Raw genomic sequence first — 26,296 nt, forward strand, 5'->3', positions numbered from 1 at the left:
GGGCAGAGAGAGAGAGAGGACAGAGGAGCCAAGGCAGGCTGGCTCAAACTCAACGAGATCATGACTTGAGCTGAAGATGGTCGCTCAACTGACTGAGCCTCCCAGGTGCCCCTGAAAACCCACTTCTGATCTTATTGTTACAGATCAATGTCTATTTATTTAATTTTTTTCATGTTTGTTTATTTTGAGAGAGGAAAGAGCAGAGTGAGAGGGAGAAAGAATCCCAAGCAGGCTCTACACTGTCAGTGCAGAACCCGATGTGGGGCTCAAACCTAAGAACTGTGAGATCATGCATGACCTGAGCCGAGATCAAGAGTCCGACACTTACCCCGCTGAGCCACCCAGGCGCCTCTAAAGGTCAACATTTAAGGAAACTCCTGGTTAAAACGAGTTACTTGATTTGAGTAAATAACTGAAAAAACCCACTAAGACAAACTGCCTGATCCTTTTTTTGTCTAACCTCCTTGGCAGCTGTAAAAACAATAGGGATGATCGTAGAAGAGTCCGGGTTGATGGGATCAGAAGGTGGGGGAGGGGAGGTGTTAACACAGCCCCCCCCCCCCCCCCCCAAGTCTGCAAGTGACCATGGCTCAGGGGGATCCACTAGGGGCTGCAGTTGTGGGATTGCTCTGCCACACACAGTGGCCGAGGGGCCATTTTAAGGCAGCGCATCAGGGGCGCCTGGCCGGCTCAGTCAGAGGAGCGTGAGATTCTTGATCTCCGTGGTTGTGAGTTCGAGCCCCGTGTTGGGTGTAGAGATTACTTAGAAAAATGAAATCTTAACAACAAATAAAGGCAGCCCATCAATCTGAGTAATGTGCACATGGCATGATAACAATTACACGTTTACCTGAAAAATTAGGGTCTTTTATTTATTTATGTATTTTGAAGGTCATATAGCCCTCTTACCAGAGGGGCGCTTGTGTGTTTGATTCTCTGATGTTTCTTCCAAATGCTACATGGTTAGAGTTGGCAGTGCTTGTTATGAAGGCTCCCTGCAAAGCAGCTCAAAACGTTCCTCCCTTCAAGGCCCGTGCTGGTAACAGGGAGGTCGTTGGCTCTCTTGGACACGGATGCAGAGGGCTTCTGTCGACAGCCTCTCTCCAGCAGACCCTGCCGGTACAGGCGTGCAGTATGCTGAAGGTTCATTTGCTCAAGTTTAAGGGAGAGTCAAACAAAGCTGGTGTAAAATATCATCGAATAGGCCTTCATTTAAGGAACTGTGTCTAATGTGTGGTGAGGGGCCCGTGTGGACGGAGACCTTCCCTCAGGAGCGTTGTGCAGAGCTGCGTTTAGGGAGTGTGGGCGTTCGGTCTAATGGGGACATTCCCAAGTGGGACAAGTGGTAAGCCCCAGAGACCAGCAGACCAGTCTCAGTAGGAGACGTGGGTTCGCGTGAGTGTGACTTGTGGAAGGCGGGGGTTTTCAGCTGCGGTGTGACGGCCATGATCGAGGACGTTGTCCTCGAAACGTGTGGGTCCGTGCTTTGTCACGTAACTACTTGCAGTGTTCTTTCTAAAATTACTTGAGCTTTTTGATAACTCAGTCTCCTCTCCCATGGTCGCATCGCAAGAAGGTGAGGAGGTCGGGGGGGCACCCCCGCTGGGGAAGCCGCACCGTCCCTGCAGCACGACCGTGCACACCGCCGTCCCGGTCCCCCGCGCACTGCGTGGTGCTCAGCTGGGGGCCTCTGACCGGGGGGGGAGATGCCCGTGCGCCCGCAGAGCGCCGTGTAAAGGAGAGGGAGAGGAGGAAGCGTAGGACTCCAGAAGGGGAGCAGGGCTCTGCCCCACGCCCCGGGGTCTGGAGGAGCACCGTGTGCCCCCCGGCTCTGCGGCCGCCCTGCTTAGGTGTGCTCACCTCGTCCGATGGGTTCCTCAGACCTGCATTAAACCCGTACTGAACATGCTGTTTTCCGGCAGGATTTACTTCCTTCGGGTCGGCAGGTCACGGGGGCCTCACTTCCTTCTCGTCCACGGCGTTTGGTGGCAGCGGGATGGGCAGCTTCAAATCTATATCCACTTCTACAAAAATGGTGAACGGCAGAAAAATCACTACAAAGAGGTATGGCGTTCGTCTCTCTTCCAAAGAAGTCGGTGTGACGTTTCACGGGTGCCACATTTCCTGTTGCCCACCTCCCCCGGTAGCTTGACATACAGGGTGTCTGTTAAATTTGGCACCATTGGGATCTTTTAATGTCCAAATCAGAGCTTTTGCTTTTAAACCTCTGCTGAATAATACGTGTCAGAAATAATGCTCACTTAGAGGCACACTTGACACGTGTGATGACGTCACATTTCACGCGTAGTGAGTTTTGTTGGCGACATTTGCCATTTTGATGGCTAGCGTCTGTGCGTGTGTTCAGCGTTCGGCCATGTGTACCTGAGACAACTTTTACCTCAGCGTAAACGTGTCTTCTGTCTTCGGGAGGGACTGTCGTCAGTAGGTTGCCTTCCGCTGCTGTGTTTTTAACCCTCCGCGCGAGCGGTTTCACGTATGTCAGCGGGCACGATGTGTTTTCAAAATACACAGATACGTTCACATGTGTTTACATTAAAAACAGGTTCTGAGCGCGTTTTCTCTTTCAGAATTGTCGAGAATGGCGAGGAAAGAGTAGAAGTTGAAGAGAACGGCCAGTTAAAGTCCTTAACGATAAATGGTAAGGAGCAGCTGCTGCGCTTGGATAGCAAGTAACACCCGACGCTCGCGCCGCGTAACAGAAAGTAACAGACACGTAACTGTAACAACCGTAACGAACCATATCGGGCGCCGGTGAGGAGTAACAGAAACATTGTTTTTGAAGATTTCACACGAACTCGACTCTCAGTATAACTGTACCTAATCTAAAGTATTTATACACAGCTCATCGGAGCCCTGTTTGTCATAGACTCTTGAGTTTATTGTTGGGACCACATAATAGGACCATTGGGTTTTTGTTTCGTTTTGTTTTTTGTTTTTGTTTTTGCCTTTCTTTTTTTTTTTGTCTTTCAAATTGTTGTAAATCTCTGTATGCACTTTGCTTTCTTATTAAACGTGATCCAAGGTGGCCGTGACCCTTTCGTACACTAACACCAGCACGGACCTGCTTTTCCATCGTGTTTGAAACGTGAGCCAAGTAGAGTCAGCCTGCTGTGAAGTTAACATTGCCAGGATGAATCTTCCACAAAAAAAATAATTTCAGTCTTTTTCAGTATTTAGTAGTGAGAGATATTAATGCATTAATGGTAATACATTTCTCGTTTAATATAAATTGAGGATGTTTTTCTAGTGCATGAATGCTGGCAACTTAGTAAGTTTTGACAATTGTTTAAATATGTAATGTTAAGCTTAGGTTTAAAAAAGTAAAGCTGGTAACTGGGTCTTTGTCATTTGCTTAAAAAAAATAATAAATGCGAATGTGTTTGGTGCATTCTTTCCTGAGTGGGGCTACAGTCTTCTTGTGTCTGCGTATGATTTTGTGCCTGGGCTCGCGGGGCCGCTTCGTTACCGTTTCCTTCTGTTCGTGAAGGTGGGTGCTGATCTTCGTTCCGTGTGTTCCTTTCCCTCGGCATATTTGGAGAGTGTACGAAGAGTCTCCTGTTTACGTTCTAGAACGATCAGCAGCGTATTGACACTTCCCGTGTGGTAACGGTTTTTACAGAGAAGAAAGAAACAGCTACGCAGCTCTTCATTCCTAGTAGGTTCTAGTTTTCTAGGGTACGTTTGACGCGAGCTCACTTAAAGATGTGATATGTACGGCAGAGTCTTGCAGTGACAGAGATGCGGGCAAAAATAAAGGCCTTTTTTTGTTTCTCAAGGTGTAAAATGTGTCACAGTCACCGTTAAGAACTAGAATTCCAGCCACAGGAATGTCAAACTAGACTCGGGTTGCATCTGAATGACCCCACTCGGCTTTGTTTTGGATGAGCAGCCGGGTCCTGCCTGAAGGAGAGGAGGACCGAAGGTGCTTACTCCCTGACAGACACGTTGGCCTCTGTGCAGGCCCAGTTGGGAGGCGTCGGGAACTTTACAAAATCAAGTGTGTCTTTACTGAGAACAAGGGATATTTTAGAAAATCTCATAGAGACCGTTTAAAAAAGCAAAGCACTGCAGAATTCATTGTGAGTATGAGAAGACCGTCGAACCGAGGGAAAACCGTGAAAGATGCCGACGTGTGTTGTCCTGAGGCCTCCGTGCCTCTGGAGAAGAGCGGCGTGGAGGGAGGTCACCGGAAAGGGCTTTGCCGGATGCGCTTTCACGAGCTGCAGTTCTGACGCTGGGAAGCCTGCTTGCGTTTATGCTGTGGGGATAGACGGTTTCTCTGTCCTGGGGAACGGTGGTGAATACCTGGAACTAAACGGTCGTCAGTGACGGTGGGCGGGGTGAACCTCTTGATAGAGCAGGTCGGCGGTCCCCCGAGGACACCGGGTGCTGACGGCGGGTCCTGGGTCGACCAGCACGAGGTGGCGCTCGGGGAGGCGCTGCGCTAGGATAGAACTGTGGTCCTAACGCTCTTGAAGCCGGTAGGGCGGTGGGTGCTGCCGAATGCGCTTCCCGCCGTGAACCGTTTCTCCTCCTCGAATGGCACACGTGGAAGGGGTCTGACTGCCAGAGTCTTTCTGCTGAGGTTTCTTGGCGGAGGGCATCCCGGTCAAGTGGTCAAGTGTCCACTCTCAAGTTGGCATTTGAGGACATCACCTTTGTTCTGCACTTGTGCTGTTGGTGAGAGTGTGTGTTTTACGGGTCAGTTAACCGGAGGAGCTTCCTTGTTGCCGAGCGGTTTGTATGTACGTACGTGTGTATTTAAAAACAATTTTTCTTCTTAGGAGTCCGAGAGCGCGAGTGGTGGGGGAGGGGCAGAGAGAGAGGGAGACCCAGAATCCGAAGCAGCTGCAGGCTACTCGCCGTTTGAACGCTTGCTATTGTGACCCAATGACCTTTTAAAAAATTACACGGGTACGAGGTTCTGTGACCATCTAAGGTGTCTCTGAGGGGCTTGGTACTCGTGCATCAGGTAGTTTAACGATGCAAGTCCTCCGAGAAGCATTGGCTTAACTTCTTCCTCTGTCGCCATCTCCTGTGTTCTTAATGTCGGCACAATGTTTCCACTTTGGTTTTGGGTACTTTTCCCGATCTGGTCACTTGGGCCACTTTCCGATCTTTTTCAGCTGTGAAAATGCTGCTCCTTGCACTTCTGTGAGCTCCATTAAGTAGGCGTAGACCGTGGTTCAGGCCAGATGCTTTTCTCTTGTCTAAATTAGCTGTTTGATCTTGACATCTCAGAAGGTCAAGGTAGGGAAAGTGGTGACGGCTCTCACTCCTGTCAGTGAGAAATGGGGAAATCCCAGTGACCGCCGATTTCCAGAGACCAGAACTAGCTGGGACTTGGGCAGTGTCGCTGGTTAGGGAGACGCAGGGGGAGGTGCCACGGGCCTGTCACTGGCGGTTCACTCCAGGGCAGCAGACGCTTTCTTCTTGCGTTTGTGGCCGTTGCCTTCCGACCACCCGGCTGCGTGAGCCGTTTATTGGGGAGCCAATCGTTGGTCCTTTTCCTGCTGTCTGGGCATTCAGGAAACAGGGGATCTATTCTGGAGTCCACGTGCCCCGAGAACGGGGGCCCACTTGGTGGGGGCACTACTCCCCGAGCTGGTGCTCGAGGAGTGAGCCCCGCGGCTGCCAGCCCACCCTGTTCATTTCTCCTTGTTCCCCTGGGAGGTCACTGTGCCCTGCTCCTCCGTGCCAAGTCCTGACCAGGCCTGGTATGGGAGGGCTTAAGGGTGCATCTTGGTTGAGGACATTTCTTTCCTGTTTGGATCACTGACCAGTAAATGGTCAGTCTCGTGGTCTAATAAACCAGTTTATCTCACACGGGATTGATGTGTCCCAGGAAGGAGCGTCTCGCTGTCATGTCCCTCTCTCCAGCCCTCCCTCCCCTTGTGCTGGCAGCTCGGGAGACTGCGTCCTCGTACTGAAAGTCCTTCCTTGCATGGCCCCCGACACTCACAGAGAACAGGCCCTTAGTAAGCGGGCCTGCCCCAGGGCCTGGGGCTGCAGACGATATTGCGGAAGCACGGCAGTGGCTCCTTTCTCCTGCCTTGGGGAGACCCCTGTACTTGCTGACCACCTGCCGTGGGCCTCTGGCCCACGCCTCGCCCTTCCCCTCCCCTCCAGGACTGCTCGCCCTAGCTGGTACCGCAGCGGGGCGGGGGCTCACGTTCCAGTCTCTTCCGGAGGCAGCCGGACCTGCCTGTGGGAGTGGGAGCCTGAGCACAAGGGCAGCTCGTGGCACCGTCCCTCCATCCCCAGACGGGCACGCTGTCAACAGCGGTGTCGTGGAGCCCGGAGCCCGTGCGAGGCTTGTTTCTCAGGCATTTTCTCCAGTTTTGTCACTTCCACAGCAGAGTTCACGATTGAGTATCAGTACGTGTACATCTCTTAACGTGCGCACCATGTCACGTAGCTGTGTTTCTTCCCTAAGCAGTTCTTCCGATGCTGTCCAGCCTACCATCTGGACACAAATTTCCCTTGCAGAGGGTATTAAGCGCCAGTATTTCCCAGTGTTGATGGATGGATCCGTCAGAAATACCGCGAATACACAATGTCCTGTCACATGCACTCTGCTTCCGCTAATAAAGAGGTAGGAAAGTCGGACTCCCAGACCAGAGACGTTCAATTGTTTTCTCCTTCTTCGGCCGCCCGCTTGCCGAGCTGACCCTGGTTGGCCTCGAGGTGGCCGGGGGGCTGCCTGGCCACTCCGCCCACCCCTGAAGTCGGGGACGTTGTTGCTGATCAAGCCTGGGCCTGAGCAGACAGCCTCTTACCTGAGACTGGGGGCTCGCCAGGGCTCTGCTGTGAGGCCAAGGCTCTGATGACATCCGGTCTGGAGCCGGAACAGAGTGAGCCGTGGCCTCCGTGTGCCCAGAGTCTCCCTGACCGTCCCTCGCCCGGCCTGGGCAGAGTCCGGCGAGCTGTGGTCTGAAGTGTTCGAGGGCCGTTCAGAAGGCCCGAGGAAAGGTGTGGACTGTGCCTGTCGGGCGGAGATGGGGCTCCCAGCGGGTTCTGGCGTGGCTGGTGTGCGGACCCGGCCGCCCCGCGTGGCGTGGGCCCGCCTCCGGCACCCGTGGCAGCCTCGGCCTCCTTGTCCCGTGCAGCCTGGCGGGGAGGCGGGGGGCGTGGCTGTATTTTCTTCCCACACGGCTTGGAGTTCTTGCAAACTGCAGTCTGTGCTTGTGGGAGGAGGTCTGTCAAATTTGGTTCCTGGAAGTCGAATGGTTGGAAATGTACGTATGAGAGTTGACGGTCATCGCTTCCCACAGAGAACACTTTCCCATCAACAACGGATTCCTCGCATAACTGTGAAAATCCTGGCTGGGTGGTTTTTTTTTTTTTTTTTTTTTTTTTTTTTTTTAAAGCAGGCCCCATGCCCAGCACGGAGCCCATCGTGGGTTCTGAGATGAAGACCTGAGCCGAGGTCGACAGTGGACCCTTGATCTGAGCCACCCAGGCACCCCTGGTGTTTAAATTTTACGTTTCCTTGGTCAGTTAGGTGGGCCATCTTTGTGTTACCTTGGCCACACATCCCTGGAATGCTGGGACTCCCTGGGTTCCTGTCATGTTGTGGTTTCTTGGGCCTTTGCCTGCTCTGTTGAAGGTGGTCTTTGCAGTTGTCCGTCCGTTACGCTTGCCGTGGGCGGTCTTGATTTCTTCTCCAGAAAGGTGTCTCTCTTTTGGCTTTTGGTTCAATCCCCCGCATCTTGTACGACGGAATATTTTCTCATTTTCTTCACTTCCACGTGTGTATTTCTCTTTAATTCACATGGTGCGTTTGTGAAATGGTCTGACTTTCTCCCACATCCCCCTTCCCGCTGGTCCCTGTCTTCTATGCTGCTGTCACTGTGTTACTGGACTTCTTTCTTTCTTGTTCTCTCGTCTCAGGCCAGGATCACACTGTGCCAGTGGGAGTGGCTGCCTCAAAGGGCAGCTCGCTTTCAAGCCTATCTTGGGTGTTCTGACACTTGGAAATGAAGGGCACGGCGACTCCAGGTACCCGCCTCTGTCTGATGCCCTTTCCTGACTGGCTGTTGTGTATAAGCAAGTGAGAAAGTAAGTTTTTATGTTGCCTTTAATCCAGTCACCTCACTGTGCTCTTGGCTTAGAAAGGTATCTACTTTTATAGCTGGAAAGCCCGGCTAGATTTCTCCTCTCTGCTTCCCGCCCCCATTTTTTCTTAACCTAATTGTTAATATCGACCGTGGGCACTTCCCTCCTTGTCCCCAGTAGGCCTGGTTTAAATATTTTATTTGTAGGATTATGTGCTTGGCTGCTGCCTTTTCTTTCTGTCGAAGAAGAAAGCTCGGTGGCGATGCTGGGCCCTCTGACGGAAGTTTCCAGGGCTCCCGAGGGTAGAGGGGGCCCCGGCCCGGCTCCCATCTCACCCGGAAGCCGTGCGTGCGCTCTGTCCGCGAGAGGAGAGGGGAATTGCCTGGAGAGCCTTCTGGCCTGGGCGCGTTTCCAGTCACTGAATCTTTGAACTTTTCTGCTGTTCATGCTGGTTTGTATTTTCTCCTTGTGAGTTAAGTCGTCTTTTCAGGGACCGTGTCCGTGCTGTTGAGGCTCTTGAGGTTTCGGTCAGCGTGTGGGGAGCGTTCTTTCTCCCTCCTTGGGTCTGTTCTTTACACCTGCGGCTTTCGGGTGCTGGCCTGTTCGTGTTAGTCCTTCTGGAAGCCATAGCTTCTAGTATTTTCCTATTAAATACCTAGTTTTCATCTTTTTTCTTCACCACGGTTCAGTTTTTGTTTTGTTTTAATTTTAGAGAGCGAGCCTGGGGGAGGGACAGAGGGAGAGAGGAGAGTCCTGAGCAAGCTCCACGCTTAGCACAGAGCCTGACATGGGGCTCGATCCCACGACCCTGGGATCATGACTTGAGCTGAAATCAAGACTCAGACACTCAGCCAGTGGACTGATCCACCCATGTGCCCCCAGAATATTTATTTACAGCCTTTTTGTTCACAAATGGGAGTTTTTGAAATTACTGCTGAGTTTAGCCTATATAACATTCTTCATTTTTGCTCATTTCTAAGTCTGTTGTGTTTTTTATTTCCTGTCAAAAGATGGCCTATAAAATATGAGACATCTGTTTGGGATGAGTTGTTCAGTAACAAGTTTTTACCTAGTTGATTCAACTTTTTGCTGCTGGGTTGTTTCCATCTCTTAGTTTAGATATTTCTGTCCATATATATTTACCTTCTAAAAATGTTTAAAATACTTATCTAGAACTTTTGAGTGAGGTATGGAGTCTGATTTTTATTTTGCCATTTTTGTTTTTATTTAGCCATATGAATGGCTATTCTGTCCTTTTCCCCAGTGAAATGTGATTTAATTCTTTTCTTAACAGTTTATTTACTTTGAGAAAGAGGTTGTGTGAGCAGGGGAGGGGCAGAGGGAGAGAATCCCAAGCAGGCTCCACACTGTCAGCACAGAACCCGACTCAGGGCTCAAACTCAACGAACCGTGAGATCATGACCTGAGCCAAGATCAAGTCTTGGATGCTTAACTGACTGAGCCACCCAGGCGACCTGAAATGGGGTTTCTTTAATTCTTAGTAATTTGACTTTGGAGGTTTTGTTTGTTTGTTTGTTTGTTTGTTTGTTTGTTTGTTTTTGGAGATAGCTCATTAGGATTCTCCCATAGTGAATAAATTTGTTAAGGCCTGATTTTTTTTTCACGTTTTTTTTTTTTATTATGTCTATTTTTAATTTTATTTTTTATTTTTTAAAATTTATATCCAAGTTAGTTAGCATATACTGCAACAATGATTTCAGGAGTAGGTTCTTTAGTTCCCCTTACCCACTTAGCCCATCCCCCGTCCCACAACCCCTCCAGTAACCCTCAGGTTGTTCTCCATATTTAAGTCTCTTGTGTTTTGTCCTCCTCCCTGTTTTTATATTTGTTTCCCTTCCCTTACGTTCATCTGTTCTGTGTCTTAAAGTCCTCATTGAATGAGTGAAGTCTTACGATGTTTGTCTTTCTCTGACTGATTTCACTTAGCATAACACCCTCCAGTTCCATCCACGTAGTTGCAAATGGCAAGATTTCATTCTTTTTGATTGCCGAGTAATACTCCATTGTATGTATATACCACTTTACTTTACTCATTCATCCGTCGATCGACATTCGGGCTCTTTCCATACTTTGGCTACTGTTGATAGTGCTGGTATAAACATTGGGGTGCATGTGCCCCTTTGAAACAGCACACCTGTATCCCTTGGATAAATACCTACTAGTGCAGTTGCTGGGTCGTAGGGAAGTTCTGTTTTTAGTTTTTTGAGGAACCTCCCTCCTGTTTTCCAGAGTGGCTGCAGCAGCTTACATTCCCATAATTATGTTTATTTTTGAGAGAGACACACACACAGAGCACGGACAGGGGAGGGGCAGAGAGGGAGGGAGACACAGTCTGAAGCAGGCTCCAGGCTCCAAGCTGTCAGCACAGAGTCCGACTTGGGGCTCGAACTCATGAACCGTGAAATCATGACCTGAGCCGAAGTCAGACACATAACTGACTGAGCCCCACAGGCGCCCCAAGGCCCTTGACTCAGCAGCACACTGTCTACCGTTCACCTGGACGGTGTGGAGGTACTGTCACCCAGCAGGTGTGGGTCAGCCATGTGCCTTCCCTCTGCTCACTCCAGGGCCGGGGATGGAATCTGAGCACCCGAGCTTTGTAAGTGGCACCGTCTGGGGCACCTTTTACCTGAGAGAAGGGCGTGGTGGGAGGTGTACAGCAGCCCTAGGTGCAAAGGCTCCAACCTACGGTCGTGATGTTGTGTCACCAACTTTTAGAATTACCGTGCCCTCCACTTTTGCTCTACACTTCTTATTTTTCATTCTCGAGAGATCCAGCCTGTGAGTGAGGGGAGGCGCAGCGGGGGAGAGAGGGAGAATCCCCAGCCGGCTCTGGCACAGAGCCTGACGCGGGGCTCGATCTCACGATCCCGGGATCATGACTTGAGCCGAAGTCAATCAAGACTCTGGTGCTCAACTGACTGAGCCACCAGGTGCCCTTCTGGTTTTGCTTTAAATTTTCCTTTGAAGAGAATTTCATAGCGTTACTAGTGCGTGGTTCTGACCGCTGGGCTCAGTGGACTGGGGTGCTGTGCTTCGGGCCCCCAGGCCCCATGGGGACGGTTGGAGCAGGGGCTGGCCACTCTGGCATCTGGGGCGCTGCCTGCCTTTTCCTTGCGGGGAGGGCTCGGCTGCCCAGGGGCTTGCTCTTGGGGTGTTATTGTGATGAAAACAACTCCTGGAGTTCCTTGGCATATACCCTCATCTAATAGGTTTTGGAGAGACTTAACAGATGTATTTCACAGAAGACTGAGTAACTTTGAGCAGAAACGACAACTTTTTATGTGGATTGAAGTGTGTGTCTTCAGAAAAATCAGTTTTATGAACATACAGAAATGGACGCTTATTCCGTTCTATGACGTGTCTGTTCAAGATTTGTTTTAATAATTATGCCAATGGTTCTTCATCTCGACAACCAAGTCATGCTTCAGACATAAGTTTCCAAAGATCGGACCCCCACGCAGGGCAGGCAGTCCTGCTCCAGAAAGAAGGGTCCTTTGGATTTTAGGGCGCACGGGACTCCATTCACGGCTCCTTTGACACGCATCACAGGTCAGGTGTTTGGGAAGGAGGGTGTGGAATTTTCCTCTCCGCACACCCTCTCACCCCACACAGACCTCTTCCTCTTGAGGCCCTGTGGCTGCTAGAGTTAGGGTTGTGTGGCCCCGAGACCTCCCTCAGGGTGGCTGTAGGAACCCCCGGGGCTGTGAGGCCGTGCGTGGGTGGGCTTCTGCTTCCCCCCAGCATTTTCTTCCCGCGCACCCCTCTCCGTCCTCTGCGGCATTTGGTTTGTATGCTGGCTGTCGGCAGTCTCCAGCAGGGCGTTCGAACATGACCCCCAGTCACGTAACGGGGCCGGCTCCCGGAAGGGAGGCCGAGCGACCGCAGGCAGGTGGATCCGGATAGACGATCCACAGATGAGATCATGAAGCCTCCACATCCCTTGCTTTCCAGCTTCATTGTCCTCAAACCGAGCAGACGCCACAGGAGACGATGATACGATAAAAGCAGCTGATAGACCCGAGTTGCAGGCACCAGCAGCTTCACTCCCACGACGGCCCCGTGGCCTGGATCTGTGGCCTTGCCCGCTTTGCAGACGAGGCTTGGGACACTGAGCCGGTCGGTGGGGTCCGGCCCATCCGCCCTGGCCCGCATGTGCTGTTCGTCCAGGGATACCGTGCGGTGTCAACTTGCCCTGCGAGGCCTGTGCCTGAGCCCGGCCTGGCCGGTGAGCAGAGAATCTGGAGCAGTAACCGTAACCCCGTGTTTATCAGGCGGCTGCTAAGGTGCCGCTGGTAACTGACACCCGGCTGGCCTGTGCCACTGAGGACCTCCGGCGACGCGCGGCCCGTGGTCCCGGCCGAGGGAGGTGTGGTCGGACACGGCAGCCACCGTGGAGGCCTGCGTGCGGTGCCTCCGGACGGTTAAGAGGCTGTGTCCTCGGTTTTTAACAAGATAATACTTGTTTTAAGCTGGGGTCCTGGTGGGGAAGGCGGCAGCACTGGGGCTTCCGGGATCTTTGGTCCTTTGTCAGTGGCTCTGTTGTGGCCCTTAGCGTGGGTTCACGCGTGCTCTGTCTTTCGTGGAGAGGGGCTGGGCAGGAGTTCCTTCCGTGTTCTCCCTCCTGTGTTCCACGGCCCTCCCTGCTGGAGCCCGGGCGCCATGGTGACTCGGTTTCCCCTCACGTGACGTGACGGGCACTGTGCTTAGACTCTGGCCAGCTGTTTCGGGAACTAGTCCTTCAGTCCCTCAGCGAGTAGCCTCATCTGTCTGCCTTCTCTGTCTTGCACACGTCACTGTGCCCACCGCCTGCCAGCTGGAACTCAGGTGTCCCCTTGTCGAAAAGCGCTCAGGGGCTCCGTTGGCTCAGGAGACGTTTTAGGATTTGTCTCGTGCCTGTGCTTCCGGTTCCTGTCCCACGCTTCTCCGCGCCCGCTCCGTTCTACGTCCAAGTCCCATCATGGCGTGTGCCGCCTCCTGTGGTTTTCCCATGTCCCTCTGTGTCCCCGTTGCAGGGACTGCGCCCTTGGCTCTTCTCGGCTCTGCTCACTTTTGTCATCCGGACACTGGCCGTCTGTGCTGTGTATAGGCAGAGCACGAGGTGGGTGGCCCTGACCTCATCGTGGGGCCGGAGTGTTTACGCGTGTCCTGTCCTGAGCTTTGTAAGAACGGGGGCCTTGTCCCACGCTGGTCTCCAGGGCCTGGCACGCTCCGGGCCCTGGTGCCTGAGAGAATCTTCTGATGGGCCGGTGGTGCATTTCTGGATGTGTGCGTCATCTCACGTTGCATGTGTGGTATTCATGATTTGAGTGAGTATGGGATTAACGCTCTCCCATCCCCCCAAAAAGCAGCTGCAGCCAAGGCCTCTTGGATTGTACATATTTGGGAAAAGTGGTTCTGTTTTTATCTATGGAAGTTTGTTTTCATTTGCATCTTATCAACCCAGAGCACACTCACTGTATCTGGACTCCATTTGGGGAGAGTGCCGGGCGTTAGCCGGGCCGGCTGTGTGCTCGGGGCAGCTGCCCAGCGTGCCTTCCATAGCTTCCTGCTGAGTTCATGTGCTTTGGCCCCGGAGACCGGCAGACCGTGTTTTTGTTTTTAAATTTGTTAACTTGGTGCTACGGGGGCAGGATGTGTTCTGGTATATTTAGTTGTCCACAAGAAAAGGGTGCTTGGAGTGTTGTCACTAACACTCCAAGTTTAGCTGATTCATGTGCGAGAAGACAGGCTTGCAGAAATTATACCAAAATAGTAAATTTGGTATGGGTCGTAGAATTGGATGGGACTTGTTTTTTCCAGCTAATTTGTAGCGCCTTCGTAAGGTACAGAGTCAAGTCAGATTGTTTAAAGGATTCATGGTAAATTCCACAGAAGAGGTAGTACAGAACAGGAAGAAGTGAAAAATGTGGCCGGCCGTTAGAAGTGACGTGGGGTGTGGGGGAGGAGACGGGAGGCCCAGTGCTCACTGTTTGGTTTGCATTCCTAGTTTTAAGTTACTCTGGACAACCGTGTGGCTTTGTGAGATGTTTGTCGGTGCTGGGTCCCTTCTTCTAGGGCGATCGTGCCCAACGGTGTCCCTGAGTTTGGAGCAGGGAATCGGGGGCCGTGGGAGACCCCTGCCCGCCCCGCCCCCGCCCCCCTCCCCCCCCAGCCCCGGCCCAGCACTTGGGCCTCGCTGGGCTGTGGTTGGACGCGATGTCAGAACAGAGGCTTTGGGGGTGGCGGGGAGGCAGGGACGCTGGCCCAGGCTCCGGCTTCAGTGGGAGGGGTTGTGTTCGGTTTTGAAGAAGGTAAATGAGGCCGCTTTAAAACTGAGGGGAGATGAGGCGGGTTCCGATCCTGTGGGACTAGCCCTCCCTCAGAAGCTCCCTGTCATGTCCCCATGCGGTGGGGGCAGGTGACATCCCGATGACAGGTTGAGTTCCTTGCACAGCACGTTAAGTGTGTGGTCGGGACCTGCCACTCTGTCATGGCGGCTCGTCCCGACACCGGGCGCGGGCATCCCTCATTCCAGATGCTCTCGGACTCCCTCTCCACGTCCCCCTGTCTCTGAAGCAGCGGGCCGGGGCGGAGGGGTCGGGGGGGGGACAGGTCGCGGCTGGTGTGGAGTCTGCCACACAGCTCCCAGCCCAGGAGGAGGAGCGGGCTTCCTGCCCCAGCATGAGGGTGGCGGTGCCCTGGGTCTCGGGTCGATTGTGCCCTTCGTTCTGATCAAAACCAGCCCTCGAATCCCCTTTCACCAGCAGGTGGGGGACGGTGGCCTCCTGTCAGTGCCGCCAGCCCACTGTGCACATAGTGGGTTCAGTGAGTCCCTGCAGAAAGGATCCAGTGAGACCTTTGGGGTGAGACCGTGATTTAATCTCTGCTTCTCATTCCCTTTCTTTATCTCCTTTCCCCAAATCATCTTTCCTGGTGCCTGAGACACCGTAAAGTTTGTGGGAACTTTGTGAGGTCAGTGACTTGGTTGTCCCTGCTGCAGACCCGAGGACCTTGGGAGCTCACGGTGGCGTGACAAGCCCAGTCACCGTGTCCCCTTTAAGAGTCGACCATGTGGACCAGAAGGACAGGTGCCAGCTGTGTGTCCTACCACTGTTTCTGGAACGGTCCCTGTGGACCTGACAGCCTGACTCTCCACCCTGGCCACCCGCCCTTATGGCGCCGCCGTAAGTCCCGATGCCCGGACCGTGCCGCGGGGCTCTAGGGAAGAAGCTTCATGAAGGCGAGGCCTGAGCAGGAGTGGCGCTAGGATTTGCCCGGGAGGATGGGCTCGGGAAGTCCGGAGCTGGTGGGCAGGCCAGGGTGCTTGGGCAGAGGCCCCCTCCGAGGGACGTCCTGCAGGGAGCGCGCCTGATTGCCCCGGCTTCCCGGCAGCGCTGGATGCGGTGCCCTCTTGCGTCCGTGATTTGCTTGCCTTCTGAGCCCTGAGCGTGTCAGGATCCGAGAGGCCTGGGAGACGCGGGCCAGTCTGCAGGGGACAGACGCCTTCACGATCTCTGTTTCCCGTATCTGTACATGGGCACTCAGAACGTCCTCAAGTTGAGCACCTTAGGGACTTCTGTCTTCCGGCCACACAGCAAACGCAGGGCACAAAGCGTCCCTGGAAGCCAGTGTGTGTGCACGTCCTGGGCCTGGGGAAGTAAAGACAACGGGGAACAGCACAGCGTCGTAGGCCCGGCGCTTCTTCCCCCGGCCTGTGCGGCCCTCGACCGGCCAGCAGGACTGCACCCTGCCCGTGGTGGCCTTCCAGCTCCCGAGGACCCGTCTCCCAAGAGCCGGCGTGCACTTTGTCTGCGGTGTGAGTGCCGGAAATGAGGCCAGCCGTCTGCGCCCGGATGCGTTCCCTGCACTTCCCGGGGGAGGTCGCGTCTGAAGGCACAGAGCTGTGGACGCCAAACGGTTGTGGAGATGGTGGGGGAAACGCCGCCTCTTGTCGCCGGTGTGGAAGACTCGGTTCCCAGGGTTCCCGGGGTGCGGTTAGCAGGGTGGGAGCGCTGCAGCACCCCCGCCACGAGCCTGGCCCCTGCCCTGCCGGGCCCAGATGGAGGGATGCCGACGTTTTGCGTAAGAGCTGACGTTGACCTGTTCTCAGATGTTACGCTGTTGTTCGCAAGGTGTGATATTTACGGATCGTAGGGAGCGTGGGAGGTGGGACTGTGTGGGGCAGGGAAGGGATAACTGGTCCCCCACAGCGGTGTCTCCCTGCTGCCCCAGGGGCTCCAGCAGCTTCTTCCTTCCAGGTGGACAGAGCTGAGCACGTGCTTGGGCGACATTCTGTGCGCACGGAGCTGTTCCTGGGGTCGGGCGTCCCCCCGTTTGCCAGTATTCAGGTGTTGGGGTCACAGGCCCCTCCCCGAGTGCTCCGCGAGGCCTACGCACCTGAAGAAACCGAGGCCCCGGCTCGCCTTTCTCCACTTCCCGCTTCAAATGCGGGTTTTGCAGTAGAGTCTCCACGTAACTGGTTCCTTCAAACAGCCGCATGGCTCCTCCTCCCGTATCGGAGAGTTTTTACTTCTGTTTGTTTGCCGAAGAGCATGATGTCAGCCGAGACTCTCAGACTCCGCAGAGGTGGGCTCCCCCCAAGGGTTCCCCTGGCCTTGACCTTGGCCCTGTTCACCGACGCCCCGCTGGCCACCTTCCCGCTGAGGCACGGGGTGGCCCTCGGGTGAGGCGCCCGTCCGGGGGGATGTGGCCGCCCGGCCCAGGGCCTCCGTGCGCTGTCAGCCTAGTCATCGGATTGGACTCAGGAACCTGCGGTGGGTCAGAGGGCCTCACCGGAAACGTGTCTCCTGGCCGTGTACCCGGGACCAGCGGGCATCCCCTCCCAGCCTGGAGGTCTGCTTGGTTACCCGGCTCCACGAGCAGTGTTTCCGTTGGGTCCTGCAGGTGGGACCCCGGGGCGGCAGACTCCGAGCTGTAGGCCGGCACGGAGCCGGGCTGGGCTGCGGTGCTGGGGCGTCCGGCCGCCGGAAAACGTTGAGCACGTGTGGTGGGCACCCACAGCGTCCAGAGCCGTGGGGGATTCGGAGGCTCCGCGAGGAACCAGGGACTGGCTTTGGCAAACCTCTAAAGCTCAAGCCCCACGATGCAGGCCGCCCGAAGACTTGGGATTTCTCAGCAGTGATTCCTGTGCTCGGTGGGGGTGGGGAGACCGTTGGATGTGGCCCCTCGCACCAGCGTGGCCCTGCTTCCAGTGGCCAGGGCTCCTGCGTGAGGGCAAAGTTCACGCCAGGATTTGGGGGCCGGTCCCCGCGGCTCAGGAGTTCGGTCCACGAGATGTGCTTTAGCGAGCTGCGGAGCCATTTAGGCAGGTGGCCCAGGACAGGCGCGTGTCTGTTCCCAGCGCTGAGCCGGGCATCGGGTCCGGAGGAGCCCGTGTGAACGGCTGTGATCGGCACAACTCCGTCCGCGACCGTCCTCTTGCCGCATGCTGCGTCTCGGGTGTTGCCCCAGCTGGTGCTCCTCCGCTGGGGGGCTGTGGGCACGGAAGGGGAAAGCTGGCGGGTTTGAGTGCGCGTGCAGGGCTCACGCTCGCACGGGGCTTCTTGTGGCTCGGGATTGTACGTACCGGACAGAGGGTGTTCGGTGAGAGTTGCTCGCTGGGTGGTGGACGCCCCCACCTCCCTGGAAGGGAGGGTTGGTAAGAGGCTCCAGGAATGCCCCCACGTGGTCCACCCTCCCCATCAGGCGGACAGTTTCACAGCTTCGTTCCCCATGTCAAGCATATCTCTCGCATGCGTGCCCGGTGGTCCAAAGCCTTCGGTGAATGAAGCCCGAGATCATCCCTTGAACCTGACCGCTTGTCCTGACGGTATCCCTGGTGTTCACCTGTTGTGCAGAATTACTTCTTGTTGTTTAAAAGACCGGTAGAAACACACCTTTGAGAGCAGGGAGGGCTGTTCCATCTTGGCTGAGTCTCTGGGGCGACAGATGGCCAGCGCACGGGGCCTCGGCTCTGAGCTGGCAGGAAACGTGTTGCCGCGGCCTCCTCAGTGTCGTGTGTGCACAGGCTCCACAAGTAAGGCCGCCCGGGAAGGAGGTTCCCCGGGCAGGAGGTGCCCGGGAAGGAGGTGCCCGGGAAGGAGGCGGGAGGCTGCCACCGCCGGGTTGGTTCTGATGGAATGAATTGTCCTGGGGGGCCCGTCCCCCGGGCAGGGATTGCCGTGGGACACACTCCCTCCTGGGAAGGTCGGGCGTGCATCCGGGAGTCGCTGGTGTGAGTGAAGGGGCGGGCGCGGAGCCTGAGGTCAGGCCCCCACCGTGCAGAGGCTGTGGTAAGACCCTTTCTCCCCCCTCCGCCCCGGAAGCCGGATGCCCTGGGACAGGAGGAGGGGAGCGGTCCGTGTGAGCTCACACCTGCCCGTCCTGTGCTTTCAGGTGTGGCGGACGAGGCCGCCCTCCAGGAAGAGCGCCTTCGCAGAGGCCAGAGCGCGCTGCCCTCCCAGCCGGCCAGCACCAGCGGCCCCTCGCCGAGGTCACACGGGCCGGCCGCTCTGCCCAAACACCAGTCTCCGCCCGTCTGCGAAGAGGAGGACGAGTCGGGCAGACAGCGGGCCGCCGGCAGCCCCTGGAACCCCTTCGTGCTCTCTGCAGGTGTGCAAAGGGGCACCGGTGTGGCGCGTCCCCACGGGGACGCCCCCCTTCCCTCCCAGGACCAGAGAGGACAGAGATCGTTGCTGTGCTGTTGTGTCCTGACCTGAGCGGGCGGGGGCGGGCGCCCGGTGGCGGCAGGGGGGAGGCACCCGGCTCTCGACTCCCCTCCCGGGAGCTCCCCCCCGATTAAAACGGGACGACGGTATGACGCGTGTTGTCTTGGGCAGAGGATGACACATTTTGCTTTTACCTTAAATGCTCCTTTCTGTGAGTTTCCACTGCGTGCTTGAGCCTTCATAACTTAGGGACACACGCCGGGCCCCTCGCCACACCTGCGGGCACCCTGCGGCCTCGGGGAGGACACGTTTTGCGTTTGCTGCCTGCCCCTCGTGCCTTCGTCTGTTTCTGGTTGAGAGCAGAGCACCCCGTGTGAGGGTCCTGACGCAGCCGTCCCCCCGGGCAGAGTGACCCCGTTTCTCCGGAGCCCTGGCTCTGCCCCCCTCCAGCTTCTTGACTTGCCGTGGGTCCTTGGGGCGAAGTCCCCGTGGAATTCTGGATTGCTTCTGCGGGTCCTGCTGTGCATGTAGCTTTGATCCTGTGTTCCCATGTCCAGCGTCCTTTTGGTTCGAAGCGTCTGTGGCCATCTTGGTTGTCACCACTGGAGGCGGCCGCGGTGACCGTAACAGACTGTGGTGGAGAAGACCTCCGTCCTTCCCCGGTGTCGCAGTGACACGAAGGCATGTGGCCAGGCTAATTCTGTGGGCCTCAGCAGGACGTGCCGTCACGGCCGGGAAGTAGAAGGACGAGCCTCGTCCCTTTTCTCCCCCAGAACTTTCTATCTGGGAATCGCACCCCTCCAGCCTCTCCGGGCCTCCTCGGATAAGGCGGAGGGGTGCGTCAGGGTTTCGAGGAGGACAGAAAGAACGTGCCACCCCCTCGGAGGCGCACGGGGCGTTGGGCCGCGGCACAGTGCCACGTGGGGCGGTGCAGACCCGGCCGCCGGCCAGGCCGTGGCGTGGTGCTACCACAGGCAGATGGACCGTTCGCAGACCTCCGCCTTTCCCTGTGTGATTGGAAGAAAGGGCTGTATGACTTCAGAACTCATTCTGCCTTGAGTGGGCCTGTGGACATTTTCCCGGGGTTGATGGTCAGCTCCTGGTCTCGAGTGGTCTTAGGGCAGGCCGCGCGGGGGGCAGCGTGGGGGTCTTTGGGCATCTGGGCAAGGGGCTGAGCCAGCCGTTCGCTTTGCTTGAACACCTCACCCTTGGAACGGTGATTTAATGGGCTCTGTCGGGTCGCAAGGACACCATGAGCCTACGTACCGGGTCGGAACATCCCAGTCCCCAAGAACGAGGTGTGCAGAGATGGGCCCCCCGGAGCCTTATTCAAGCAGACGGCCGGCTCCTGCGACAGGACGTCCGCCAGTAGACCAGGCCCGAAGGGAACATCCCGAGTTCAGAACGAGGCCCGTCCTTGCCAGGTGAAGCCGCCCGCCGCTCTGGGTCCCCAAAGGCCACGCCTGCTGAGAGCACAATGAAATGAGTTAGTGCTGCCGGAGAGTCGGGAGTTCGTTTCTTCCTGTAGAAGAAACGGCTGATTCTTGTCCCTGAAAACGTGAGGAAACGTTTTTGCCCGTTTGTACCATCGGGTCCCCACCAGGCGTTGTTGCGTGCGGAAAACTAGTTGCCTGATGATCCTTGGCACGAGTCTTTACGCAAAAGAGGCAGGTGACAGGACTTCCTGGTCACCAGACCCTTTTCCTTGGCCACGGACGGGCTGGGAGGCTGTGTTCCTGGAGCTCAGCCCGTCGCCCCCACCCCGAGCACTTTCTGATGCTCTTGGGCCACAGGGCGTGAGGTCTGGAAGCGTGTCAGAGTTAAACGCCCCGGAGGTGAAGACACGGTTCCTTGCAGACGTCTGGGGAGCTCACGCCGGGCGCTTTGGGTGACCTCCTTACTGGAGACGGTGTAGCCGCCCCAGAGGAAGGGTCCACAGACGGAGAAGAACGTGCGACAGAATCACACAGTTGGACGGGAAGCCGGCTCAGGGCCGCCCGCCACCTTCGGGTGCTTCCTGCCAGCAGGCTGCTTTGCTTCTCTGCACAGTCCGCTTGCGGCTCTTTGGCCGACGCTGCCGACTCGGACGCCAGCCAGTAACGCAGGCGGGCCCCTCCGGGAGCTCCCCACGCCGCCCCGGGCAGGACCGCCGGTGCGCTCCGGGGGGGCCCGGGGGCCGCAGGACAGCTTCCTGCCGCATTTCCGGGCCTCGGGGAAATTCTTGTTAAGAACGGCGCAAAGTAAGGAGCACGGTTCCCCAGGTGCCCCTGCTCGCACCTCGGGGCTGGAACCACCGCTCCACGGAGGGGTCCCTCGGAGCCCGCTGGGAGGCAGCGCGGGGAAGTGATCCTTTGAGGCTGGAGGCGAGCTCTCGCTGGACCCGCGCTCCTCAAGACGCCGCGTGCGTGCGTCGTTTCTGTGAGGCTCTCCCACGTGGAGGACGCGGCCGATCCGATTCCGGGTGCGTGCGGACGCGGCGCTGGGACAGCAGTGTGTGCGCAGGGACAGGCGTGGCGGCTCCCGTGGGCGGCGCAGGTGCAGGGCGGTGCGGACCGACCTGCCGCGTCGCCGTGTCGTTCGTGGTTCCGCGGCACGACGAGCCCCCGTCACACTCGCGCCTGCTTCATTTTGGAGGACACGGGAGCCTCGTGTTGCCCCCTGTCGCCTGGAGCCGGTCAGTCCTCAGGTGTGGCTGAGCGTCTGCCCCGTGCGGATCCCCCGCGCCGCGGGTGCCCCAAGAGCACGGAACCGTGCGGAAGGAAAATTATCATTCAACAAGAAGAAGACTTCACGAACGAAAGAATAAACTTGACCCTTTTCCCCTTTTTCCCTTTTCCTTTGTTTGGCCTGCAGAAGGCGCCTTAGCCAGGATGCTGTGGGACGCTTGGCTTTGCAGAGGGCAGCGTGGCACCGTGGGACGTGTGCCCCGCGTCTCACGCCCGCGTCCGCTTGGGCAGCTGGGCGCGATACTAACCCAGGCGGCTAACCTGCTTCTCTGCCCGCAGCTCCCACCGGGGCTTTCAGACGTTTCTCTCTGGGGGGTGGGGGGGGGTCTTACCACGTCCTCGCTGCCTTGAGCTTCAGGTGGCCGAGGGGCCGTCTCCCGCAGGCTTTTCCCCGAACGCAGGACCCGGTAAGAAACCGCCAGTGACTCTTACGATGGCCCACGTGTACCCGATGCCCCGCAGACCCCGGCTGCGCTCACGTTGTCTGTGCAATGTGGTGGCTGTCGGCCTCCAACTCACACACACCCCTGCACGGGCGTCCCTCTGTTCTGCAGTTTCGATCCCTGAGCATCCGAGGGGGGTTTCTTTCCTCATAATCCCGCTCTGCTTTGTCTTGGGGGGGGCCTCAGGGAAAGCTCGCTTGCAGAGGTTAGGAGCTGACCCCCCACCGCCCTGCTGGGTGGTTGCTGACTCCCCTCAAGGTTTGCGCCACGGGTGTGGCTTGGAAGGGGGGTCACGTGGGGGACCTGGGGGGGGCCTGCCCGTCACTGTGGAGCCTCCCCACCGCCCCGAGCACTTGGCTCCCTTGGTCGGAGCCTTGGGCATGCGTGCAGCTCCTGTATCGACGTGTTTGAGTCGGGGCAGGGGGTTCCCATCCAGCATCTGTTCCCTTGCGTGATTCCAGAGAGGATCCCCAAGCAGACAGTGGCTGTTGGGGCAGATAAAACTTTCTTGACTCAGCTCTGGGAACTTGCTTCCAGACTGACCAGAGAGCCCCCCGGGGCCCCTTGAGGCTCTGCGACCGGTTTGCAGCTGTCTTCAAAAGGGGTGCTTGTGTGCAGTATGTGTGAGGGTCCTGGGGCCGCGAGGCCTCCGGCTGGTCGGTGTCCCCCATGTGCCCCAGGTGCACGGGCCAGGCACCTGCCGGCCGGGATGTGTGCAGCAGGGGCCGGTCACAGGTGCACATGCTCCACACCCCCGAATCTTGTCATTTGAGCCGAAATCCCTTTAGTTTGTCCCAAGTTACTTTTCTGTCATCATCTTAAACTTTAAAATGCCTGGTAGCAAGAGTGACATTGTAATAGGGAACGGGAACGAGGAGTTGCCTCCCCGCCCCGTGCCACAACCACAAGTGCCCTCTGGGAGAGGAGCTGGGGCTGCGGGGGCTTCGGGGTCCCTTCTGGGTCAGGTGTTAGGGTTTCGTGACCGGACCAGGGGCACAGGCTCTCCGTGGTGGAGGCAGGAGAGTCTCACAGGCCCTGGCAGCCTGCCCCACGGCCCGCAGTGTTCTTCTGGGTCCTTCTCTCCGCCACCCTCGGTCGTCTCGGCGAAGGCGGCCCGGGCGGCGGCATTTGTCTCCCTTGGCGCTGGTGGGCTTCCCCGAGCCTCGGACAGGAGCACCTGTGTCTCGGTGGCAGGTCAGCACGTTCTTGTCTTTCTCCTTCTCGGGTTATTTTGCGAGTAACTGAGTCTGGCGGGCGGAGGGGAGGCCACCGTCCCCCTCTGCGCAAGGAGCCTCTGAGACGTTATGCCCACCATGAGGCCGCGGCTCCTGCGCAAGGAGCCCTGCGGTCGGCCGGGCCTCCAGCCACGCACACGTGCGGCCCCTGGCCCCTCCTCCCTGTGTGTTCGTGGGGGCCCATCGTGGGAACCGTTCCCTGTGGAGGTTCCTCCAGGAAGACCGGGTACCTCCGACCGGTAGTCGCATCCAATACAGGACACGCCGACACGTCCCCAGACCGGCTCTGGTTCCCTGCTCGACTCTTGGGGCTGTTTTCCCTCCGTCGTGCCCTGGATCGTGGCGTTTGGGCCCCATTCCCTGGACTCGCCTCAGGCGAGGTTGTGCGTGAGCCCCGCCCTCGCCCCACTGGGGGGTCAGTCCTTCGCCTTCTTCCCGCTCAGAACTCCGCGGCGGCTTTCCCAAATGCTTGGCCCGGGCCCGTGTGGTAGACGGTGAGACACGGTGATGCCCGGGCTGCGGGGGAACGTGGCGGGCCACGTGGGTCGGTGAAGGACTGGCCGCGTAAATACAGCTTTCGTTACCTGGATCCGGCATCCAGCCTGCTTGCGGGCTCAGCCGAGGGCTCTTCTAGCTCGTTGCCGGACCGACGAAGAGCCAGGTGCTTGGCCGCTTCCTTTCCGGCCCTTTGGACGAAACCTCGAGGGGGCGCCTCCCACACGTTAAGCAGTCGACATGGGAGAAACGGAAGGTCCGCGTCCTCAGGCGAGACCTGGGGACGAACACCCCAGAGCCCACGGACACAAGCCCGGCCCACAGCAGGGCTTGTCCCGGCAGACGGGACTCGGGTCTGGCCAGTGCCGGAGGGAGCCTGTCCCCAGGGCGGAGTCAGCCCTGCCGGGTGGGGTGCGAGGGTGCACAGGGGTGCGAGGGCCGTGTGGAGGCACAGGGGTGTGGGGGCACGGGCGTGAGGGCCGTGCAGGGGCGAGGGCACAGGGGTGAGGGCTGTGCAGGGGCGAGGGCCGTGTGGAGGCACAAGGGTGGGGAGGCATGGGTGTGAGGGCCATGCAGGGGTGAGGGCTGCGCAGGGGCGAGAGCCTTGTAAAGGGTGCAGGGGTGTAGGGGCACAGGTGTGAGGGCTGTGTAGGGGTGCAGGCTGCCTAGGGGTCCAGAGGCGCAGGGGCGAGGGCCACGTAGGGATGTGGGGGTGCAGGTGTGAGGGCTGTGCGGGGCGCAGGGTGGGGTCGTCAGGGGCAGGGTGAGCAGAGGAGAGTGTGGGCTCAGTGCCGCCCCCTCTGGGCGCGTGGCTCCGATGCTCTTTGAACAACGTCAGAGATGTCACTCTGCGGTTTGAAGGGCCGGTCACGCTGTGGATGTGGCCTGGGGAGAAGCGGGGACAGCCCGACTGTCCCGTGTTAACGTGGGCGAGAGTTTGGAAGCGTTTGCCTCTTGGTGGGGACGCCGCTGCCCTTCGGAGCAGTGTTTCACAAGCCGTGTTTCCTTAGGACTCAAAGAAGGTGGCAAGAGGAAGAAGCCGAAGCAGAGGGACGAGTCCAAGAAGAAGAAATCGACCAAAGGCAAGCACTAGGCGGACTCGCGGCCGCGCGCCTACTGCCGGAGCTGGCGCCCGGCCCGCCCCGTGCCGTAGTGCGTGGCGCGCACGAGTTAGGTAGAGGCACCGCTTGGCCACCGTCCCCACACCGCAGCTTCTCGGCTCGGGGACGGCAGGAGACGGGAGTGACGGTCGTGGGCGGAGCCCGTCCGCACTGTCCTCGCGTCTCCCGGCCCCAAATCCGACAGCGGCTCCCCTGAGGGGGTCGGGGACCCGGCTCCTTCCTTCCGACTGGCGAACACGATGCCGACTGCTGAGCTGTTTTGCGTCAGAGGTGTGACTGGTGCAGGCGGGTGATGGAGTGTGTGTCCACGGAATGCCTTTCTCTCTTCCCGGCGGGAGAGTCCTTGGAGCTGGCGCGTAGTTAGGGGCAGGGTGACGTCGTCGCACGTCCTGCATGGAGTCCGCACCGCCAGGGGTCTTCCCTCCGGGTTACGGGGTGTCCCAGCCGCCTCCCTGGGGGCCCGTGGGTGAGTCTCTAGATATAAAGTCATTCCTTAAATTTACCGGAGTTTTAAGCTCCGAGGAGCCCAAACCTGACTTCGGATATTGTTTAGTTTTTGCAAATTCCATCTTTTTCTCTTGGACCCATGATTCTCCTTAGCACATGCACAGGACCCTGCAGGATTTTGTTCAGTAATCCCCTCTCTGCTCTTCGTTTGGGTCATTCTGGGGAGACGCACGGACGGTATTCACACACACACACACACACACACACACACACACACACACACACACACTCAGATTGGAATGAGGGCGCTGAGGAAAATATTTCAGTTGTAAACATTGGCTCCTCTAAAAACATCGTTTATTTTCCTAGCAGTTTTTTTCTGTCCACTTTCCTGCACTTACTTCTTTGCCTGATCAGCTGCTTCTTAACCCTTTGGTTCTACTGACTCGATCCGTGCCGCGCCTAACCTTTTCTGCGCGCTTCCTGCCCAGGCCTTTCCTCCGTAACACAAGGGCCAGCTCACACCGCTTGGAAATGGGGGCTCGGGGCAGAGCTTTGACGTGGTGTGAGAATGCCGCTGTCGTGAATGTGGCAGCCAGCGGCCCCCGTGGCCCCTGTAGCCGCGTCATGGGCGTCGTGGGTGTGGAAGCCAGAAACGAGTGTAACTTTGCGACTCTGAGATGACTGTTAGGGGAGGGGTGCTTTGTTTTGTTTGGCTTTGGCAGGGAGGTGGTGTGGACTGGTATTACGGCTTACCGTGGAAAATGTACCCATGAAAACATACTGTATTTTAAGTGCTATCAGCAGAAATAAAACGTAAGCGCCGTCTTGGACTGCTGGCTTGCCGTCATCATTAATGTCTGCTAGTACACCGTTATTAGCGATTGGAAAGAAAACCAGCCATAATTGTCATTTCAATTATGAAAAATAAAGTGATAATTGGGGCAAGAGCCTGGGTTGGGAGCTGCATTACTGTGAGATGAAATGTTACTTTATTTATTTGTTTTAAAATTTTTATTTATTTTTGAGAGAGAGAGAGAGAGAATGTCAGGGGGAGGAACAGACAGAGAGGGAGACACA

At 57.1% G+C, this 26,296-nt stretch overlaps 1 protein-coding gene across 6 annotated transcripts in view; it reads left to right on the forward strand.

The window, feature by feature from the left end:
• The window catches only part of DNAJB6 (DnaJ heat shock protein family (Hsp40) member B6), a 68,978-nt gene extending 42,929 nt beyond the window's left edge, over positions 1 to 26,049 (forward strand). For 5 of the 6 annotated variants that reach the window (XM_042976503.1, XM_042976477.1, XM_042976490.1 and 2 more), the window contains exons 7-10: positions 1,923 to 2,064; positions 2,589 to 2,659; positions 18,478 to 18,693; positions 24,659 to 26,049. In XM_042976503.1, coding sequence (XP_042832437.1) covers positions 1,923 to 2,064; positions 2,589 to 2,659; positions 18,478 to 18,693; positions 24,659 to 24,741 — 512 coding nt within the window. In that variant the 3' untranslated portion in view covers positions 24,742 to 26,049. Of the gene's footprint in view, positions 1 to 1,922; positions 2,065 to 2,588; positions 3,435 to 18,477; positions 18,694 to 24,658 lie in introns of those variants that run through there. The other variant, XM_042976509.1, reaches the window with a different exon arrangement.
• The last annotated feature ends 247 nt before the right edge of the window (positions 26,050 to 26,296 follow it).

The sequence above is a fragment of the Panthera tigris genome, chromosome A2, assembly GCF_018350195.1.
Source record: "Panthera tigris isolate Pti1 chromosome A2, P.tigris_Pti1_mat1.1, whole genome shotgun sequence".
NCBI classification, from domain to species: Eukaryota; Metazoa; Chordata; class Mammalia; order Carnivora; family Felidae; genus Panthera; species Panthera tigris.